This window comes from Oncorhynchus gorbuscha, unplaced genomic scaffold (genome assembly GCF_021184085.1).
Source record: "Oncorhynchus gorbuscha isolate QuinsamMale2020 ecotype Even-year unplaced genomic scaffold, OgorEven_v1.0 Un_scaffold_10:::fragment_4:::debris, whole genome shotgun sequence".
NCBI classification, from domain to species: domain Eukaryota; kingdom Metazoa; phylum Chordata; class Actinopteri; order Salmoniformes; family Salmonidae; genus Oncorhynchus; species Oncorhynchus gorbuscha.
The window spans coordinates 160,520-179,731 of record NW_025744372.1 but is presented as its reverse complement, the minus strand read 5'-3'; the positions used below and the strand labels follow the sequence as shown (position 1 = coordinate 179,731).

At 44.9% G+C, this 19,212-nt stretch overlaps 2 protein-coding genes across 4 annotated transcripts in view; one reads left to right on the top strand and one right to left on the bottom strand.

Annotated features, from left to right (window-relative positions):
* The first annotated feature begins 1,156 nt into the window (after positions 1–1,156).
* LOC124016878 lies at positions 1,157–10,977 on the top strand. Of its 3 annotated transcripts, XM_046332219.1 has the most exons (3): positions 1,346–1,395; positions 1,552–2,442; positions 10,323–10,977. In XM_046332219.1, the coding sequence occupies exons 1-3, from the start codon at positions 1,361–1,363 to the stop codon at positions 10,795–10,797; spliced, it is 1,401 nt and encodes a 466-aa protein (XP_046188175.1). In that variant the 5' UTR covers positions 1,346–1,360; the 3' UTR covers positions 10,798–10,977. The 3 variants fall into 3 exon arrangements, with proteins under 3 accessions (XP_046188176.1, XP_046188174.1, XP_046188175.1); XM_046332220.1 differs by lacking the exons at positions 1,346–1,395; positions 10,323–10,977 and adding an exon at positions 1,157–1,292 and having other exon boundaries at positions 1,552–3,951; XM_046332218.1 differs by lacking the exon at positions 10,323–10,977 and having other exon boundaries at positions 1,313–1,395; positions 1,552–3,951.
* Positions 10,978–17,244: 6,267 nt separating this feature from the next.
* Positions 17,245–19,212, bottom strand: part of LOC124016877 (protocadherin Fat 1-like) — a 102,833-nt gene continuing 100,865 nt past the window's right edge. Inside the window, 1 exon segment of the mRNA XM_046332217.1 lies at positions 17,245–18,973. Within this exon segment, the coding sequence (XP_046188173.1) occupies positions 18,282–18,973 (692 nt within the window). The 3' untranslated portion in view covers positions 17,245–18,281.

Sequence of the window (19,212 nt, the reverse complement as noted above, 5' to 3'; positions counted from 1 at the left end):
GTTTTTCCTCATTCCAGCAAATAGATTAGAGTATGTACTAATCTTTGGCTGACTGTTGGTTAGAGAGCACCTGAATGCAAAAACAATCTACGTGGCATTGATATAGTGAACGTAAGACACTGGCCCTGTCGGAAGCATGATGAACATCAAATCCATGATGCACTGTGGCTAAAGGGTGACTGACTGATCTACAAGTAATAATGAGTAGTTATTTATGGTGCGAGGTATTTTGTAGATCAGTCAGATGGCAGTCAACTACACTGTCGGCAAGCCTACCCCCATCGAACCACACCCCCAAGACCCCCAAGAGAACCAAAACAGCCCAGACGGAACCAGTAAATTCAGCCCCTCTTTAAATTCAACCTTCCCTATAACTTCCAAAGGAAATAACCAGATACCTGAGTAACACCATTTACTCATTTATAAGGGTTCAATTCAATCAAACCCACTCGAACCATAATACTTTAAATCTTTCTGAGTGTTTGATTTAGCCTACCTGGAGTGACAGGTTTGCACTTTAGGGACTGTTCTGTTGGTTCCATTGCAACAGAAAAGCTCAATCAAGCACATCTAAAGTGAAAATATATTTTTTAAAGTATTTGAACTGAGGTCTGAACCCACAAGAGTTTGATTGAACTCATTCAAGACACAGACAGACTAGTTTGTGACATATCACCTTTCAGAGCCTCAATGAGAGGTGGAGTAGTGGGTGTAAAATAATTGGGGGGGGGGCACTCAATAGATCACTTTCAGATAAAGCAGAAACATACTATGGCTTCACTCTGAATGCTTACCAGAGACGTAAATTACCCGAAAGTTGTTCTTCTCGCTTACATTGTCATTGAATATTGACGTGAAACCCCACCTGCATAAGAGCACAATCAGTCTGAGTGAGCCTGCAGTGCAGTGCTCCTTTATCTGCAACTGATTGAATTGGGGCCTTGTACGTTTTCAGTTGTAAAGCTTTTCTTTGATCCAAAAAATTACTAGAAGGAAAAACGAGCACAATTTGCCCATGGTCAATATGTACAGTTCATGACAAAACAAAGTAGCTCCTGGATATATTTGCCGGGGGAAAAAGAAGAATAATCATAAATCTATTGAGCACCTGCAAAACTTAACCAATAACTGTTATCAACAGACGTGACCCAATAACACTCCAGACATCAGCTGTCCACACACAGAGTGGACTTCAGCGTGGTATGCTTGCACAATGGGTATGAACAAATATAAATACACCAAATCTCTCAGTAATAAGATACACTGCGAAAAGACAAGAGCTTCAAGAGCAGGTAAGATGCTAGTTGCCGTACTATATATCCTTACTACAATACATGGGACACATGCTGTTGATGTCTTTATGATATACAGATGCCGCACTGGATCGGGAAAGAGGTTGAGCCTTTCTAAAAGTTATACTTTCATGTTTTATACATTGCCTTTGGCAAAAGACTTCAGTTGCGACAGATGTGACTTCAAGATGGTCACTTTTTTTGAGTATAGAAAATGTTCATGTTGACATCTTGCTCTCTCACACTCTCTCTGTCTCAGGTTGATCATGGCATCGCACACCTTATTCTGCTGTTCCCTCCTGCTCCTCTTTCTGTACACTGCCTCTACATTTCCGACCATTGATACAATCAGGGATCTGAGAGGTATATGGTACGGCAACATCTTCCCACGACATGGTCTCCATCTGCTTTACTGGTTTGTTGACCAATCAGAGATTGACAAAAGCCACGACATCATCCAAACCCATTTCGATCCAGCCAGAGGTGACTATGGCTTTGGTTACTTCAATAATAACGACAGTTTCCTCCCAGCTCTGACCGATCCAAAGAGGCAAGCTTACTATGCAGTGGGGGATATCAGTAAGGCTAAATCTTGGGCCTTGCCTGAGTATATCACTCAAAACTACTACAACTCACTGAAGTCGGGGAACAGAAACAGGGATCGGATGATTGTCAGGGTTGCCCGGGCCAATGGGCCAAATCAGTTCAGGTTGGACGAGGTCTTTGTCACTCAAATGTATCCTCTCAATGACAACCAAGTGAATTCCTTTGATCCAAATCACACGAATAGTATTGGCTTCGACCTCTTACGAGAAATTCAGACGTTACAGATGGTCAGAGGAAGGAACAACACATTGGCCGGTCTGGAGGCATTTCTGACGCAATCAGGATATCAAACGTGCCCGACACCTGAATTTCAAGTCTGTTCTGCAAAGTCGGTCCGATTCCAAAGGCTTCAGATGGTGGAAATGAAGACTGAGGACGATTGTCACCCGCTGAGGCTTGACGTCAAACCAGCTGAGAACGGCTACCTGAAAATGAGTTGGAGCAACCTACCGAAGTCCATCATGGACCGTTACATGGTGGTGGGGCTTTTCAAGGACGATGGCAGTACGACCAAACTAGCTGAGTCCTCCGTCGGCAACGACACATCTGGAACCTCAGACGTTTCCGTGGCCCTGAACCCCGGTGTTCAGGTCAGGCTACTTAAAGGGAAATCTCTCTGGGACATGAACGACAGGGAAGTCTGGAGAGGTGCAGAATTTGACGATGCGGACGGTTTGATTCCCATTGTCGTGAAAGGCTACGATGCCAGTCTGCAGCTCTACACTAAAAATGGCTACGCCTGCGCTCGCCTGTTCGTGAAGATGTCCTTCGCTGACTGGAAGGAGGTGTTTAATTACTCGTGGGTAGGGTTCTACTCGGCAAACAGCGTCAACAACAACGAGTACCGAACCTTCCAGTGGGCAGGGACTTTCACTAAAGAGATTTCCTCAGAGGAGATACCTGAGTATGATGTCTATGTTTATGAGTCCAGTATGGCCATTTCTCCAGGTGCCCAGGCCAGATTCATGCTGTCGAAATACAACGAAGTAGCACGTACTGTGGCCTGGGAAAGTCAACCCTAAAAACCGAAGCCATCTATGAAATGGACATCATCTTTTACTTCATGGTGATGCTGGGGTCTTTGAGGCTTATATCATGTATTTAACCTTTGAATCATTGTTGTTTCTGTAACTTTATCAGACATATGACTGAATTAACTTTTTCAAGGAACCACGTATTTTAACCTATAGGAGTTCGACCACATTACTACATTTCTTTGGCACCCTTGTTCCATGAATAATTCTGTTAACTCTTGACTTTATTCACAAAATATAACGTAATTGTAATCAACTGCACTAAGTAAGCTATGCAACAGTTCACCTGACACAAGACAGAATCCAATGTGTACTTCACATTTACTGTACTTTTCGCCGTATTTGTTGTTAACAAAATCTGAAACTACTCTAGATACATTCAGTAAAGTGATAAGAATATTCATAGAGACTTTTGAGTAGGTGCAAAAAAATGAAAACTGTTTGAGTGAGAGGTCTAACTGGTGTTTCCAAGTGGCCACATACCTCTCCAAATTGAGCACATTTCCTATGTAATTGAAATGTAATTGTATGACTAAAAGAAGAGTCTTCAACCATAAGGTGCTTTTTATTTTGCTCTCCTAGCTGTGCCGGAACTAGAGCAAGCACTTGTATTTATTTGTTTTTTTGGAACACAGCCCTCCACATACTTTTAAGTTATGTACCCAGTAGGTCCCTCGGGTCCTCTGGCCTTTTAACTTTCCCAAAGACTAGGACCAAGAGGCATGGAGAGTGTTTCGTAATTATGCCCCCAGCCTCTGGAATAGCCTGCCAGAGAACCTGAGGGGTGCTGAAACTGTGGACATATTTAAAATAGATCTTAAAACACATCTTTTTAGCTTTGCTTTTCCTTAGGGTGCTTTTTAGTAACCCAGTTTGTGTCATTCTTTAGTTTTTTTAAATCTTGTGTTTGTTGTGTAGTAAATATTTCAGCTTATATTTTCATTGTTTTCCTGTAAAGCACATTGCGTTGCATTCCATGTCTGAAATGTGCTGTATAAATAAAGCTTGATTGGATTTGACACACAATTACTGTTGTTGTTTACACAATCCAAAGAACGGTCCATTATAAATCACAATCTGAGTCAGGTGTGCATTATTCGAAAGCTCTGTTCTATTGCAAACGTAACAAGCTAAATTATAACCTATGATATTACAGTGTTAGGCTTTCACAAGACAATTCAGAGAAGCAGATCCGTCATTTTGGTGCGCAGAGAATGGACTGCATTCAGACGTGTGGTCCGCGACAAATTTTCTTCCCAACGCAACAAACCAAGGCTAACTCTGTTCAAGACAACCCAGGGTTATAACACCAGGTTGTCTTGCAACTGTACATCAAACAAAGTGATAATGAACATTGACACTGTATATTACATGGGTTTTAGGATGTGGAAGTGCACATTCGGACTTACGGGTGTTTGGCTTGCATCAACACTGTATTTATTTTAGTCCTCAAGATCTCATCTTACAAAATATACAGAAAATAAATATTTTACAGAGTTACAGTTCATATAAGGAATTCAGTCAATTGAAATAAATTCATTAGGTCCAAATCTATGGATTTCACCACTGGGAATACATGACTGTTGGTCACAGATGCCTTAAAAAAAAGGAGGGGCGTGGATCAGAAAACCAGTCAGTATCTGATGGGACCACCACTTGCCTCATGCGGCACGACACCTCTCCCTCAGATGTAGTTGATCAGGCTGTTGATTGTGGAATGTAGAATGTGTCCCACTCCTCTTCAATGCCTGTGCGAAGTTGCTGTATACTGCCGGGAAGTGGACCACGCTGTCGTACACATCAATCCAGAACATCCCAAACATGCTCAATGGCTGCTGACATGTCTGGTGAGTATGCAAGCCATGGAAGAATGGAACATGTTCAGCTTCAGGAATTGTGACAGATCCTTGCGATGAGGTGATTGCGGCAGATGAACGGCACAACAATGGGCCTCAGGATCCTGCCATGGTATCTCTGAATTCAAAGTGTCATAAGATAAAATGCATTTGTGTTCATTGTTCATAGCTTATGCCTGCCCATACCATAACCCCACCGCAACCATGGGGCACTCTATTCACAACGTTGACATCAGCAAACCGCTCACCCACACAACACCATCTGTCAGGTACAGTTGAAACCCGGGATTCATCCATGAAAAGCACAGTGGCTATCGAAGGTGAGCCTTTGCCCACTGAAGTCGGTCACAACGCCGAACTGCAGTTAGGTCAAGACCCCGATGAGGACGACGAGCATGCAGATGAGCTTCCCTGAGACGGTTTCTGAGTGTTTTTGCAGAAGTTCTTTGGATGTGCAAACCCAACGTTTCATCAGCTGTCCGGGTGGCTGCTCTCAGACGAACCCACAGGTGAAGAAGCCGGATGAGGAGGTCCTGGGATGGCGTGATAACACGTGGTCTACGGTTGTGAGGCCAGATGGACGTACTGACAAATTCTCTAAAACAATGTAGATAGAGAAATGAACATTCACATTTCTGGCAACAGCTCTGGTGGACATTCCTGCAGTCAGTATGCCATTTGGCAGGTGGATGGATTATCTTGGCAAAGATAAATGCTCACTAACAGGGATCGAAGCAAATTTGTGCATAACATTTTAGAGAAATAAGCTTTTTGTGCCATCGTGCTTCACCCAAGACTCACCATTGGGGAAGGCATTTAATAACGACATTTATCAGGAAGCGCTGGTAAATTATTGATACGGACCCACAATTGAATCCCATCTTTAAATATCCCCCACGTATAGTCTTTATAATAACCCCAAATGTGAGAGACATTGTGGTCAAATCTGATTATTCACCAGAGAAAAGGGAAACTTTCTTGGACAAGGTTCCGGAGGGTCATTACAGACGTGGCCAATGTGCTCAATGCAGTTGTCATGCCCTGACCTTAGAGAGCCTTTTTATGTCTCTATTAGGTTTGGTCAGGGTGTGATTTGGGGTGGGCATTCTATGTTTTGTATCTATGATTTTGTGTTTCTATGTTTTGGCTGGGTATGGTTCTCAATCAGGGACAGCTGTTGTCTCTGATTGGGAACCATACTTAGGTAGCCCTTTCCCCTCCTTTCTGTGTGGGAAGTTGTCTCTGTTTGTGGCACGACGCATCCAGTCACTACAATGTGATTTTCTGGATTTTTTTTCTCATTTTGTCTGTCAAAGTTGAAGTGTACCTATGATGAAAATTACAGGCCTCTCTCATCTTTTTAAGTGGGAGAACTTGCACAATTGGTGGTTGACTAAATACTTTTTTGCCCCACTGTATATATATTACTGTAAATATTGATCACATTTCTTGTGTAAGGTCATGCATTTTGATACAGTATGTTCATAATAACATTTAATGTATGTTCTATATTTTTACCTCTTGTGTCAGGAAGTGAAATCACTGAGTACTGCCCATATATATAGCACCTACCACCCCTACCTGGGATATGGATGCCTGATGAAAAGTTGTTCAAATAAAATCACCTGGGAGCAATTAGCGGGAGAGATGGGGGCAACTTCTTGTTGCGTGCGGTGCCCAAGGTTATGACGGCTGCAAGTCAAAATCCATACAGAGCTGTGAAGCGGAGACCCCGAGCTCTTACGTCAGGTATAGCATGTTACCGTGCAGCCAGCATGTTACCGTGCAGCGAGCATGTTACCGTGCAGCCAGCATGTTACCGTGCAGCCATTCAGGAGGTTATCAGTGTCCAAATCTGCCATTTTCAACCAGTATAAGGATACACGTGTAAAGGGCGACTTTGCTATCTGATACTATGCGATTTAGAAAGGTTCAGCACAGTTGAAAAATATATGGCACATGGTTGGTCTACGGAGATAGATGGGAAGGGTTGAGGATAGCTGAAGAGACTAAAAAGCTCAGGATCGATAATGGTTCTGACTGAAAACACAAGTCATTCCAGCAAAGAGGTTTGGGTGCATTTCAATCTGTGGTTCAATTCCAACCTTCCGGGTCATTGCAAAGAGAAGTACCCCAACTGATTAACCCAATTTCCTCATTGATATGGGCCAAGTTCTATCAACACCTCTCATGCCTGGAAGAAATCCGAGAAAGAAATTACAAGCACTCTATCATTGGTCAATATGTACAGTATGAGACGCAAGCACCTGTAAATATTAACCTAAGGGAGTGGCCATAGACGTGTTTGCACAATGGATATTGATGCATATAAATACACCAAATATCTCAGTAACAAGATACACTGCGGAGAGCTTAAAGAGCAGGTAAGAGGCTCATTTATAGAGCTTAAAGAGCAGGTAAGAGGCTCGTTTAAAGAGCTTAAAGAGCAGGTAAGAGGCTCGTTTAAAGAGCTTAAAGAGCAGGTAAGAGGCTCATTTATAGAGCTTAAAGAGCAGGTAAGGGGCTCATTTATAGAGCTTAAAGAGCAGGTAAGGGGCTCGTTTAAAGAGCAGGTAAGAGGCTCATTTAAAGAGCTTAAAGAGCAGGTAAGGGGCTCGTTTAAAGAGCTTAAAGAGCAGGTAAGAGGCTCTTTTAAAGAGCTTAAAGAGCAGGTAAGAGGCTCGTTTATAGAGCTTAAAGAGCAGGTAAGAGGCTCGTTTAAAGAGCTTATGTTCTGTAATGTATTATTGTTACGTGATTGCTGTATTTGAAAGTATGTAAAATGTATGTATAAGTAGCAGAGAAGCTGTAACGCTTTAAGAGAAACGGTACACAAAACTATTGACGTCTTTTTGATATACTGATTTAGGAAAGAGGTTGCAGCCATTTCAAGATTTATACGTCATGCTTTATCTTGCTCTTTGGCAAGTAACTTTGGTTGAAACAGACGCATTCGGAAAGTATTCAGAACCCTTGACTTTACAGCCTTATTCTAAAATAGATTACATTTTTTTAAAGAAATCCTCATCAATCTATACAACACCCCATAATGACAAAGCGAAAACAGGTTTTTAGAAATGTTTTCTAATTAATAAAAAATAAAAAACAGAAATTCAGACCCTTTGCTATGAGAATCGAAAATGAGCTCAGGTGCATCCTGTTTCCATTGATCATCCTTGAGATGTTTCGACAACTTGATTGGAGTCCACTTGTGGTTAATGTAATTGATTGGACATGTTTTGGAAAGGCACACACCTGTCTATGTAAGGTCCCGCAGTTGACAGTGCATGTCAGAGTAAAAACCAAGCCATGAGGTTGAAGGAACTGTCTGTAGAGCTCCGAGACAAGATTGTGTCAAGACACAGATCTGGGGAACGGTACCAAAACATGTCTGCAGCATTGAAGGTCCCCATGAACGCAGTGGCCTCCATATTTCTTAAATGGAAGAATTTTGGAACCACCAAGACTCTTCCTAGAGCGGGCCGCTCGGCCAAACTAAGCAATCGGGGGTGAAGGGCCTTGGTCAGGGAGGTGTTCAAGAACCTGATGGTCACTCTGACAGAGCTCCAGAGTTCTTCTGTGGAGATGTGAGAACCTTGGGGCTCCCGAGTGGCACAGTGTTCTAAAGCAATGCATCTCAGTGCTGGAGGCATCACTAGAGACCCTGGTTCAATTCCAGGATGTATCACAACCAGCCGTGATCGGGAGTCCCATAGGGTGGCACACAATTGGACAAGCGTCGTCGGGGTTAGGGTTTGATAAAAAAAATAAAAATAAAGAAAAATAAAATAAAGAATGACAACCTCTGCAGCATTCCACCAATCAGAGCTTTATGGTAGAGTGGCCAGATGGAAGCCACTCCTCAGTAAAAGACACATGACAGCCCGCTTGGAGTATAGACTTTCAGACCATGAGAAACAAGATTCTCTGGTCTGATGAAACCAAGATTGAACTCTTAGGCTTGATTGCCATGCGTCATGTCTGGAGGAAATCTGGCACCATCCCTACGGTGAAGCATGGTGGTGGCAGCATCATGCTGTGGGGATGTTTTTCAGTGGCAGGTACTAAGAGACCAGTCAAGATCAAGGGAAAGATGAACGGAGCAAAGTACAGTGAGATCCTTGATGAAAACCTGCTCCAGAGCGCTTAGGAAGGTTCATCTTCCAACAGGACAACGACCCTAATCACACAGCCAAGACAAAGCAGGAGTGGCTTCGGGACAAATCTCTGAATGTCCTTGAGTCGCCCAGACAGAGCCCAGACTTGGATACGATCGAACATCTCTGGAGAGACCTGAACATATCTGTGCAGCTCCCCATCCAACCTGACAGAACTTGAGAGAGAAGAAATGGGAGAAACTCCCCAAATACAGGTGTGCAAAGCATGTAACGTCATACCCATGAATACTCGAGGCTGTAATCACTGCCAAGGGTGCTTCAACAAAGTACTGAGTAAAGGGTCGGAATACTTATGTACTGTAAAACTTAAACTGTGATATTTCAGTTGAGTTTTTTAAAAATAAATATGCAAAAATGTCTAAAAACCTGTTTCTACTTTCTCATTATGGGGTATTGTGTAATAAACGTTTTTAAAAAATTGAAAAAGTAAAGGGGTTTGCATACTTTCCGAATGCACTGTAGTTGTATAAATATAAATATTCAATATCTAATGTTGACATCTTGCTCTCTCACTCACTCTCAGGTTGATCATGGCATCGCACACCTTACTCTGCTGTTCCGTCTTCCTACTGTTTCTGTTCCCTGCCTCTTCATTTCCGACCATTGATTCAATCATGGATCTAAGATACATATGGTACGGCAACAGCTTCCCACGACATGGTCTCTATCTGCTTTACTGGTTTGTTGACCAATCAGAGATCGACATCAACCACGACATCATCCAAACCCATTTCGATCCAGCCAGAGGTGACTATGGCTTTGGTTACTTCGATAATAACGACAGTTTCCTCCCAGCTCTGACCGATCCAAAGAGCCAAGCTTACTACGCAGTGGGGGATATCAGTAAAGCTAACTCATGGGCCTTGCCTGAGTATGTCACTGAAAACTACTACAACTCACTGAAATCTGGCAATAGAAATAGGGACAGGGTCATAGTCAGGGTTGTCCAGGCAGAAGGGTCAAATCAGTACAGGTTGGACGAGGTCTTGGTCACTGAACGTTGTCCACTCAATGTCAACCGAGCAAATTCCTTCCATCCAAATCACACGTACACCATTAGCTTCAACCTCTTACGAGAAATCCAGATGTTACGGGTCCATTGGAGGAACGACACATTGGGCGGTTTGGAGGCATTTCTGGGGCAAGCTGGCTACCAAACGTGCCCGTCACCTGAATTCCAGGTCTGTTCCGCAAAGTCGGTCCGATTCCAAAGGCTTCAGATGGTGGAAATGAAGACTGAGGATGATTGTCACCCGCTGAGGCTTGACGTCAAACCAGCTGAGAACGGCTACCTGAAAATGAGTTGGAGCAACCTACCAAAGTCCATCATGGATCGTCCTCCGTCGGCAACGACACATCTGGAACCTCAGACGTTTCCGTGGCCCTGAACCCCGGTCTTCAGGTCAGGCTCCTCAAAAAATGTCCCTGGGACACGACCGAAAGGGAAGTCTGGCGTGGTGCCGAGTTTGACGATGCGGACAGTTTGATTCCTGTCATCATGAAAGGCTATGATGCCAGTCTGCAGCTCTACACAAAAAATGGCTACGCCTGCGCTCGCCTGTTTGTGAAGAAGTCCTTCACTGACTGGAAGGACGTGTTTTATTACTCGTGGGTAGGGTTCTACTCTGCGAACAGTGTCAGTAACCACGAGTACCAAACCTTCCAGTGGGCAGTGCATTTTACTCAAGATACTCCCGCAGATGAGATACCTGAATATGATGTCTATGTTTACGAGTCCAGTATGGCCACTTCTCCAGGTGCCCAGGTCCGATTCATGCTGACGAAATACAACGAAGTAGCACGTACGGTAGCCTGGGAAAGTCAACCCTAAAAACCAAGCCCTTGATGAAATGTTGAGAATTTTTATGCCATGATGATGTTGGGGTCTTTGAAGCACATTTTTATATTAAAAAAGTATTTAACTGTTGAATCATTGTGGTTATGTAACTTTAATCAGACAATACTGAAATGTACTATTTTGATGAAACATGAATTTGAGCCTGGAGTCTGATCATAACATTTACATTTACATTTAAGTCATTTAGCAGACGCTCTTATCCAGAGCGACTTACAAATTGGTGCATTCACCTTATGACATCCAGTGGGACAGTCACTTAACAATAGTGCATCTAAAACTTAGGGGGGGGTGGGGTGAGAGGGATTACTTATCCTATCCTAGGTATTCCTTAAAGAGGTGGGGTTTCAGGTGTCTCCGGAAGGTGGTGATTGACTCCGCTGTCCTGGCGTCGTGAGGGAGTTTGTTCCACCATTGGGGGGCCAGGGCAGCGAACAGTTTTGACTGGGCTGAGCGGGAGCTGTACTTCCTCAGTGGTAGGGAGGCGAGCAGGCCAGAGGTGGATGAACGCAGTGCCCTTGTTTGGGTGTAGGGCCTGATCAGAGCCTGGAGGTACTGAGGTGCCGTTCCCCTCACAGCTCCGTAGGCAAGCACCATGGTCTTGTAGCGGATGCGAGCTTCAACTGGAAGCCAGTGGAGAGAACGGAGGAGCGGGGTGACGTGAGAGAACTTGGGAAGGTTGAACACCAGACGGGCTGCGGCGTTCTGGATGAGTTGAAGGGGTTTAATGGCACAGGCAGGGAGCCCAGCCAACAGCGAGTTGCAGTAATCCAGACGGGAGATGACAAGTGCCTGGATTAGGACCTGCGCCGCTTCCTGTGTGAGGCAGGGTCGTACTCTGCGGATGTTGTAGAGCATGAACCTACAGGAACGGGCCACCGCCTTGATGTTGGTTGAGAACGACAGGGTGTTGTCCAGGATCACGCCAAGGTTCTTGGCGCTCTGGGAGGAGGACACAATGGAGTTGTCAACCGTGATGGCGAGATCATGGAACGGGCAGTCCTTCCCCGGGAGGAAGAGCAGCTCCGTCTTGCCGAGGTTCAGCTTGAGGTGGTGATCCGTCATCCACACTGATATGTCTGCCAGACATGCAGAGATGCGATTCGCCACCTGGTCATCAGAAGGGGGAAAGGAGAAGATTAATTGTGTGTCGTCTGCATAGCAATGATAAGAGAGACCATGTGAGGTTATGACAGAGCCAAGTGACTTGGTGTATAGCGAGAATAGGAGAGGGCCAAGAACAGAGCCCTGGGGGACACCAGTGGTGAGAGCGCGTGGTGAGGAGACAGATTCTCGCCACGCCACCTGGTAGGAGCGACCTGTCAGGTAGGACGCAATCCAAGCGTGGGCCGCGCCGGAGATGCCCAACTCGGAGAGGGTGGAGAGGAGGATCTGATGGTTCACAGTATCGAAGGCAGCCGATAGATCTAGAAGGATGAGAGCAGAGGAGAGAGAGTTAGCTTTAGCAGTGCGGAGCGCCTCCGTGATACAGAGGAGAGCAGTCTCAGTTGAATGACTAGTCTTGAAACCTGACTGATTTGGATCAAGAAGGTCATTCAGAGAGAGATAGCGGGAGAGCTGGCCAAGGACGGCACGTTCAAGAGTTTTGGAGAGAAAAGAAAGAAGGGATACTGGTCTATAATTGTTGACATCGGAGGGATCGAGTGTAGGTTTTTTCAGAAGGGGTGCAACTCTCGCTCTCTTGAAGACGGAAGGGACGTAGCCAGCGGTCAGGGATGAGTTGATGAGCGAGGTGAGGTAAGGGAGAAGGTCTCCGGAAATGGTCTGGAGAAGAGAGGAGGGGATAGGGTCAAGCGGGCAGGTTGTTGGGCGGCCGGCCGTCACAAGACGCGAGATTTCATCTGGAGAGAGAGGGGAGAAAGAGGTCAGAGCACAGGGTAGGGCAGTGTGAGCAGAACCAGCGGTGTCGTTTGACTTAGCAAACGAGGATCGGATGTCGTCGACCTTCTTTTCAAAATGGTTGACGAAGTCATCTGCAGAGAGGGAGGAGGGGAGGAGGGGGCGGAGGATTCAGGAGGGAGGAGAAGGTGGCAAAGAGCTTCCTAGGGTTAGAGGCAGATGCTTGGAATTTAGCGTGGTAGAAAGTGGCTTTAGCAGCAGAGACAGAGGAGGAAAATGTAGAGAGGAGGGAGTGAAAGGATGCCAGGTCCGCAGGGAGGCGGGTTTTCCTCCATTTCCGCTCGGCTGCCCGGAGCCCTGTTCTGTGAGCTCGCAATGAGTCATCGAGCCACGGAGCGGGAGGGGAGGACCGAGCCGGCCTGGAGGATAGGGGACATAGAGAGTCAAGGGATGCAGAGAGGGAGGAGAGGAGGGTTGAGGAGGCAGAATCAGGAGATAGGTGGGAGAAGGTTTGAGCGGAGGGAAGAGATGATAGGATGGAAGAGGAGAGAGTAGCGGGGGAGAGAGAGCGAAGGTTGGGACGGCGCGATACCATCCGAGTAGGGGCAGTGTGGGAGGTGTTGGATGAGAGCGAGAGGGAAAAGGATACAAGGCAGTGGTCGGACACTTGGAGGGGAGTTGCAATGAGGTTAGTGGAAGAACAGCATCTAGTAAAGATGAGGTCGAGCGTATTGCCTGCCTTGTGAGTAGGGGGAAGGTGAGAGGGTGAGGTCAAAAGAGGAGAGGAGTGGAAAGAAGGAGGCAGAGAGGAAAGAGTCAAAGGTAGACGTGGGGAGGTTAAAGTCGCCCAGAACTGTGAGAGGTGAGCCGTCCTCAGGAAAGGAGCTTATCAAGGCATCAAGCTCATTGATGAACTCTCCGAGGGAACCTGGAGGGCGATAAATGATAAGGATGTTAAGCTTGAAAGGGCTAGTAACTGTGACAGCATGGAATTCAAAGGAGGCGATAGACAGATGGGTAAGGGGAGAAAGAGAGAATGACCACTTGGGAGAGATGAGGATCCCGGTGCCACCACCCCGCTGACCAGACGCTCTCGGGGTGTGCGAGAACACGTGGGCGGACGAAGAGAGAGCAGTAGGAGTAGCAGTGTTGTCTGTGGTGATCCATGTTTCCGTCAGTGCCAAGAAGTCGAGGGACTGGAGGGAGGCATAGGCTGAGATGAACTCTGCCTTGTTGACCGCAGATTGGCAGTTCCAGAGGCTACCGGAGACCTGGAACTCCACGTGGGTCATGCGCGCTGGGACCACCAGAGTAGGGTGGCCGCGGCCACGCGGTGAGGAGCGTTTGTATGGTCTGTGCAGAGAGGAGAGAACAGGGATAAACAGACACATAGTTGACAGGCTACAGAAGAGGCTACGCTAATGCAAAGGAGATTGGAATGACAAGTGGACTACACGTCTCGAATGTTCAGAAAGTTAAGCTACGTAGCAAGAATCATATTGACTAAAATGATACAGTACTGCTGAAGTAGGCCAGCTGGCAGTGGGTGCGTTGTTGACACTACACTAATCAAGTCGTTCCGTTGAGTGTAATAGTTTCTGCAGTGTTGCTATTCGGGGGCTAGCAGGCTAGCTAGCAGTGTTGTTTACGTTACGTTGCGTTAAAAGAACGACAATAGATGGCTAGCGAACCTAGAAAATCGCTCTAGACTACACAATTATCTTTGATACAAAGACGGCTATGTAGCTAGCTAAGTAGCTAGCTACGATCAAACAAATCAAACCGTTGTACTGTAATGAAATGAAGTGAAAATGTGATACTACCTGTGAATGCGACCGGGTAGTTGAGTTCTATACAGAAGACGTTGGCTAGCGTTGGCTAGCTAGCAGAGTCACCTACGTTAAGGACGACAAATTGCTGGCTAGCTAACCTCGGTAAATTAAGATAATCACTCTAAGACTACACACTCTAAACCTAAACAACACAATTATCTTGGATACGATGATACGAAGACAGCAAAGACAGCTATGTAGCTAGCTAACACTAAACTAATCAAGTCGTTCAGTTGAGTGTAATAGTTTCTCCAGTGCAGCTAATCAGTGGACGTTAGCTAGCTGGCTAGTGAAGACTACGTTAGGACGGCGAAATACGATAATTACGCAATTATCTTTGATACAAAGACGGCTATGTAGCTAGCTGAGAAGAAATTGCTAAGATAAGACAAATCAAACCGTTGTGATATAATGAAATATAATGAGAAAGTTATACTACCCGTGGGAGCGAAGTGCGAAGTGCAGATGCGACCACTCGCTCCAACATAAATCACTTATTTTTCTTTGGCACCCTTGTCTCATGAATAGTTCTGACATAATTCTCAAAATAAAATTAAATAGTAATCAACTGTACCAAGTAAGCTATATCTATGATTAACATGTTCATAGTGTTAAGTTGATGAATAACTGAACATTGCAAAAATACATGAATCAGTATGCAGTCATGCGGAGGTATGACGCATTCAACTTATACAATACACCTGCATTTCCAATTGATCTTTAAATACCTGTAATGCTTATAAGAAATGTAGTTTTCAAGTTTTTTATATAGTGGTGCAATTGTAGTTTGACTGTTTTTATATAGCGCTGCACATGGGGAGTGTGAATTCCCCAGATGTTCTGTTTATGAAATAAATAGTTAAGTCTGTTAAGACCAATGCTTAAGGTCCATGACCTGAAGCAGCATTGTATCACTGTTTTTTGCAATAAACATTAGCATTATGCCAAGTTAAAACTAATCTGAAATAGCATGATTAACAGGGATCTGTTCATTTGTTAACACAAACATTCTGAATTTTAATAAACAAGCCTCGTTTATGGGTGGTAACAAATATGTAATGCGACTCAGTTTCTATGTTAACATGGTAACGGGGAATACGCGTCACTGTATCGGCCTAACACACCATCTGACTACACAATGCAGGATAGACAATTTCCTGATTTTGTCACTCAAGACCATTCCAGAATAATAGGCGACACGGAGCGTAAATCGAGACAGGATAGTTGTTAGATTTGTGGAGAATCGACCATACATTTATTACACGGCACCTTCCATTTGAGTGCAATCAGCCAAATACGGATTACGATCAGACAAATACCTTTGAGATTCACGTGGACCTTATTAGAACAGATCTGAAATCGAAATATGCTATAATTTCTGGTTTACGCACGATTCAAAATGAACACAAACAGTGCTTTGCATAAATGCACAGTGAAGCCAAGGAATACAGTCATAAGGAGACCTCAGGGTGTGAAAACCCATGAGGATGTTGATTGAGGTCGATACTTTTAGGGTGGGGGAATTCCAGAATTAGATGGAGCGTCCTATCGCAGAAGGTTTTGGACTTGGGGGTGAAGGGGACACTTTTGAAAGACAACAACGGTCAGACTCGAGACGACATCTACCTCAAGTCACCACAGCCAATGGCGTCTCTGACACTTGGGTGACCTCAAACCCCGGTCTTCAGGTCAGGCTCCTCACAAGTAAACCATGGTGGTTCAGCTATCCAGAGGAGGAAATCTGGAGGGGCCCTGAGTTTGACGATGCCAATGGGGAGATGCCTGTTCAGATGAGGCTTCGACAACAGTCTACAGCTCTGCACTAAAAAGGGTTATACTTGGGTGGTTATACTTATATGAGACAGTTCAGAATTCATCTGGTTCATCTGAATATTATGTGTATAAATATAAATTTGATGGAAGCACGTTTCTTGGAGTGAAGGCGTGCTTCATGCTGTATAAATACAGTGAGGAAAAAGCAGTCATTGAACCTTGAAAGGGAACAAATGATAACCAAAATAAATGAGATGAACTGAAATAGAATCACACATTTAGGTTAAATCACAAATCAACTTGTACATACAGTACTCTACTCTTTGCTCCTTTTTGCATTAGTCGATTCGAATCCAGCTCATCACAAATCAACTCCAGCTTGCTCTTGCGACTTGGGTGTGTTGGTGCGTTGTGACAATTGCACTGTGTGAGTATTTAACATTAATATGGTGGTGTAACTGTACGGAACCTAATCTGATCTGTGCAGCTTGTGTGTGTGTGTGTGCTTTGATTGAGGCGTAGGGCGGTGTAATCGTTTATAATGTAAAGGTTGATGAAAGACGAAATATTGTAAGTATGCCGTCGTGCCGCAGGATGATGACGCCTTTAACTTGCACAGTAGACTTGCATTTCAACTGTCTTTACACTTTCGAGCTTGATGATATTTAACTTCCAATGGGACGTTTATCCATCAGAACTCTCAACCGTTTTGTTATTGAGATCACTTGTTAAAGATGAGAAGCTGATTGGCAATCAGTTTCATCCATCATTGCAAAACAATTGACTTGGGGGAAAAAAATGTATGTTATACACATGATATTTCTACAGTTGACTTTGATGTTTACCCAGACTTATTTGACTTAATTGTCCCTAAATACAGTTGGATGAATAAAGTTGTATTGAATTAAATTAAATACTTGAAACACCGGGAAGCAAATAAAAGACAAGGCGCCCAAACTATTTTTTATGAATAATTTATTGCCAGTAGGAAAGCGTGAGCTAGTGGCAGTATTCAATAAAAACCTTAACAAGACCATAGTACTGCTCACACCCACAGAGACGTCTGAAAAAGTCAAGTGTCTATGGATAACTTTGCACTATAAATATAATCGGGTCCCATTTTCGTGGTGGAAAAATAAAGAGGTTCCAAAGTCGCCATTTACAAACAAACAAATAAAAAATAGAACAACACAAGAATATGCAGTCGCTCATCGAAGACCCTTTCTGAAATGAGCAGGAGACGATCAACTTTCAACAGATACATGGTGTTTTTGGAAAAGCAGAGCTCTTCTCTTTCTTTAAAAAAACAAGTTTCAGTTTTTTCTTCTTGTGAATGAAGGAACAGTAAGGCTGATAATGTAGCACACCATTTAACTTGTTTTTTTGGGGGGGTAAATAAAAGCATAAAATATCTACAAAACCTAGTAAAACCTTGAAATCAAAACTGTACATTTAAATTTACATTGAAAATGAACGAGGATTTGTATCAAAAAAATCAGTTTGTACGGTTTTACCTCTACAAATACAGATATCACCTTGTAGTGTGTGTTTTATCTATCATGATCGTTGATGTGTCAATGGTTTTCTCTTTTTTTCTCTTCGTAGTTGTACATCAATGTAGTTTTTCGTCAAGACATTTCTTGTGCATAATTGACATTTACTTAAAGCAATCGCACAGCCAACTCAAACACGGGTATTTTTCCAGTACTGCAGGAGTTGGACTGAGTAGATAGAGGAGGCTATGGGGTCCAGTGCTGTTAAATGATATCTCCTTGAAGACACCGCCACCCAGCCAAGCAGCCTTCAGAGTAAGACCAGTCCCAACAACCCCTGTTTACGTGAACAAATTCATTGCTCTGTGTGTGTATGTATAAGTGTGTACATGTGTCTGTGTCAGTGTCGCTTTGTGTTGTGTGTCGTTGTAGTGTGTACATACACAGGCAGAGGAGGTTGACATAAGGGGGGGGGTTCAGGCACTTTTGTTTGGATCCAGTGTCAGACTTCAGTGTGCTGTTGGGAGTCCAGTGCGGGGATGGCCAGCCGCTCAAAGTGTCCCTCGTCACCGCTCTCATAGTCGCTCAACATAACTTCTGACTCCTCGCAGCATGCCGACATGTCCGAGCAGGAGGCCGTGGACGTGTATAGGGACATGGACATGTTGTCCAGCGCCGGCGCCTCGAAGTCCCCCCGCCCGTACCCCATTGGGTAGCCGCCCCGGTAGCTGCTGGCGCCGCCCATGGTGGAGGCTGGGGTGGTGGTGGTGGTGGCGGCCGTGGAGCCGCCGCAGCCCGGGCTGCCCTCAGCGTCGCTGGGATAGTGGTGGTGTGGTAGGTACTGGTTAAGGCTATAGAGCTGGGGCAGTGGTGGGCGGTGGCGTACACCAGAGGACAAACTCGAACCCGGGCTGCCAGGAGGCGCCAGGTCCCTCCGGGGCGGTTCCAGGGTGTCGTAGCGGTCACCATACTCGGGCAGCGGCGGCGGGGGCAGGTCCTCATGGGCGAGGAAGTCCTCGGGAGGCGGCGGGAAGTCGCTCTCGATGTCGTAGCCGCCGGGGTAGTAGTCAGTATCGATGGCGTTCGGGTCACTGTACAGGGGGGTCGGGGACTCCACAACCTCATACTGGGGGAACTCCTGGATTCCAGGAAGTTGAACACTTGGCATCCAATCAGACGTGTCCCAGTGGTAGCCTGTTAGAAAAGGATGAAAATAATTAGACACCACAGGTGCCACCACCCTAAGCCTCAATCAAAGCACACACACTCGCACAGATCAGATTACATACATGTACACAACAGCAGCGTGTTAATGCCCACACCATGCAATTGCCACGTCACACCAACAGATTAAGTTGGATTCGTAAAAAAATATACACAAAAATCAGAACAGTTTAAAAACGCACACACATTCTTTGCAAATACACACATGT

What these genes read in the sequence shown, in the direction of transcription:
- LOC124016878 (XM_046332218.1), top strand. Translation starts at nt 1,361, where the DNA reads ATGATATACAGATGCCGCACTGGATCGGGAAAGAG. An exon ending in CGCACTGGATCGGGAAAGAG is followed by an intron (nt 1,396 to 1,551) that starts GTTGAGCCTTTC and finishes TCTCTGTCTCAG; the next exon opens with GTTGATCATGGCATCGCACA.